The 3076-nt window shown below is 49.9% G+C and overlaps 1 protein-coding gene across 1 annotated transcript in view; it reads right to left on the reverse strand.

Moving 5' to 3' along the window:
* Positions 1 to 2984: 2984 nt before the first annotated feature.
* Positions 2985 to 3076, reverse strand: part of VSIG8 (V-set and immunoglobulin domain containing 8) — a 4064-nt gene continuing 3972 nt past the window's right edge. Inside the window, exon 7 of the mRNA XM_045298370.1 lies at positions 2985 to 3062. Within this exon, the coding sequence (XP_045154305.1) occupies positions 2985 to 3062 (78 nt within the window). The remainder of the gene's footprint in view (positions 3063 to 3076) is intronic.

Below are 3076 nucleotides of genomic sequence, written 5' to 3' on the forward strand. Positions count from 1 at the left end.
TAACACTTACCGGTTCTCTTGTTACATGACATTTCACAACCGTACAAAAGTACTATTCCATTATGTTGTGTATAAACAGTGCACACCTGGCGATAGTGAACGCTGAGGTGAGAGGCAAGAATACTGGCTGTGAAAATCAAAGTTCGTGTCAGCTTGGCTGGGCTAGGATTCTCAGTGGTTTGTAAGTGGCATAATGCAATGAACGCCTCTGTGTTGTGACCTGACGCAATCAGCCTCCATTTTTACATCAGGCCAACTTCACCTAAGGGCCTGATCTTTGGATCCTAACCACTTCAGTAAATGAAGAATGCATGTAGTGTGTGCCCGGTGGAATACTGTACAGCACGGAGTTGCTGTGCATTTCTCCCAGCTCCAGGCAGGGTGGCATCCCACTGGTAGCTTGAAATGGCCCACTGGTGGGAAGTATGGCCATCCCAGAAACGAACAAAGGCCACACATTCTGGCTTGTCCACTCCCACCACCACCACCACCCCTTCACATCAAAGCCAACTGTCAAGTAGTTACCACCACATGCGTTCTCCTTCAACACTGGACAAGGTTTAGTGCTGAAGAAATGACCAAAAAGGACCAAAGCATCCTTGAAGCAGAACATTGGAGCAGAAACTTCCCCCCTCCATCACCCTGGGGTGGTGTCAGGACAATGACATGATCTCAGCCTTAGATTTAGGAACATCCCTGGTTTCCCTCGTGAGTCATCCTAACAGGAAGTTATCTCGGAGTCTCTCTAAAATCTCTCTTGCTGCTTTTTTTTGAATGTTTCTTGTCAGAGCCTCAGTGTCGTCACCCCTCAAATGAGGGTTAAGTCTGAGCATGGTTCCCTGGCTTCTGGAATGGGGAAGATGATGTCACTCAACACAACCTGTAGAGCCAGTTACCTGCCTAGCTCCTCACCACCTGGCAGGAGGCTGAGCTGGAAGTTCCTCAGAGAGGGCCCTCTCAAATCATCCTATTCAGTCTCCTGTCTGAGGGCAAAAAGTGTGCCAATCAGGGTGCCCTGATGAAGAGCTAACTATCTGTGAACCTTATTACACCTAACACACAGTCCCTTCCTGCTGATTCCAACTCATGGTGGGCCCGTGTGTGTTGGAGAACTGTGCTCCAAAGGATTTCCAAGGACATGACCTTGGGAAGCAGATTATCTGGTATTTCTTCCGAGGCATTTCTGAGCAGGTGGTGCCTACTAACTTTTCAGTTAGTATTCAGGAGCTTTAACCATTGTGTCGCCCAGGTTGATAACACCCAATTGGTCTTCATACACAAGGTGGCCAGAAAAATGAAGGAATTGATGCTCCTGGAGGCCTCCCCACCCACCTCCTCCACCAACTCACCCATCCCAAAGGAGGGCTCCTTCCCTCATTCCAAGCAGATGTTCCTGGCTCTCTCTGACTTACCATCATTTCCCCTTACCACTTCCCAAGTTTGACCAGCTTGTCCTCCCAGAGACAAGAGACCAGGACAGAAGGAAGAGCCTGGATGCTCCATAGGTAGGTGTCTGAGCAGAAATATCTAGAACTGAGACATCTCTAAGTACCATGGTCTTCAGAAGGCTTCCAGACTCCCTCCTCGGTGTACCTATTGCTACTGACCTGTATACCCTACAAGCACTTGGTCCCCTGTAGAGGGCTGATTTGGGGATGTGCAGCCTGCAGCTACACTTGGACTACAAAGATGAACGCTCTATGGGAACAAACATAGGGTTCAACAGTATAAATATGTCTCTGACTGAGGCAGAATAGACTGCTCTGGGGAGTAGTGAGCTGCCACTGGAGGTATCCAAGAAGAGATTGGAAGATGCTTTGTTAGGAATGTTGGCGAAGGAATTAGAGAAACAGTGCATGTCCTTGGAGTCAAACATGCTTAAATGAAATCTTGAATTACTCCCTTTGTTGCCTTCATCTTGTTACCTAATCCCTTTGAGCCTGTCTCTTTATCTGCTGCATCAGATAATGCACAACTTCACAGGATTAAATAATTAACTAAATTTACATATGCACATGCCTGTATTTAGACCTCTATAAATGTCCTTTGCCTCCTTGTTCTTGCCTCTATTTCCTTTTACTTTCCTCTTGTCCCACCATCATCTTTGGCCTTCATTTGGGTTTAGTAATTCCTTACTGCTACATTGCCCTTGATTAAGCCCCACTAGGCATCCTACACCCTTCATGCCATTGATTTTAGTTCACTTGTTGTTCCCTTGTCCCTGGGTTGGTTCCCACCCACCCCCTTCCTTCCTCCCACTTCCCCTTCTCCCATATCCTCCCAAAAGAATTAATTAAATTATCTGAAAACAACTGCTGTTTAGTGTGTGCCCAATAAATGGCAACCCCTCATCCAACAGGAGGGTTGGGTTAGATGACCTCTGAGGTCTCTGGGTTAGATGACGTCTGAGGAAGGATGGCTGCCACCCTTCCTGGCTGCTGAGACCACCGCAGGGGTGAGTCTGGGTGAAATACAGAAATCAAGATTAGGTCGATGAAGAAAGGAGGATCCTGAGTGGGGAATGTGCAAAGGTCGCTCCTGTCAGGCTGCTGTTTGTATCATTCTGACCTTCTGGGGTGACAGAGAAAAGCCTGCCTCTGGACTTAAGGTCCAGCCTGAGGGGGTCTTAGTTTTCCCATCTGTGTAGTGAAGAAGGAGGATTAGACGGTCCCTTCCAACACAGACACCTTCGGATCCATGGAGAAGGGAGGAGATGCTGCAAATTGGGGAGCGGCGTGCAGCAGGGAACAGCCTTCGACGCCACTCAGTGCCCAACCCTCTTCAGAACCAGACCCACCTCAGTCTCCAGTCGTACAGTTTCTTTATTGTGCTAACACTGCTGCCTCGGAGCTCCGATCTCACACAATTCAAGCCAGACCCCCACCCCGCCGGGCCCCTGAGGCCCTCTGCTTGGGCTGGGGACGCCGGGCCTGGGACCCCAGCCGCTCTGAGTTCCTGACTCGACTTCCTTCTGCTTCCCAGCCTCAGCGCCGCCGCACCCCGGGGATGCGGGGCGGGCTCCGGGTGCTCTTTCTCTGGCCTCCGCTGCCACCGCCTGCTCCCTGCACTTCCCGAG

The sequence above is a fragment of the Echinops telfairi genome, unplaced genomic scaffold (genome assembly GCF_000313985.2).
Source record: "Echinops telfairi isolate 266 unplaced genomic scaffold, ASM31398v2 ScPeMD7_7425;HRSCAF=8463, whole genome shotgun sequence".
In the NCBI taxonomy this organism is placed as follows: domain Eukaryota; kingdom Metazoa; phylum Chordata; class Mammalia; order Afrosoricida; family Tenrecidae; genus Echinops; species Echinops telfairi.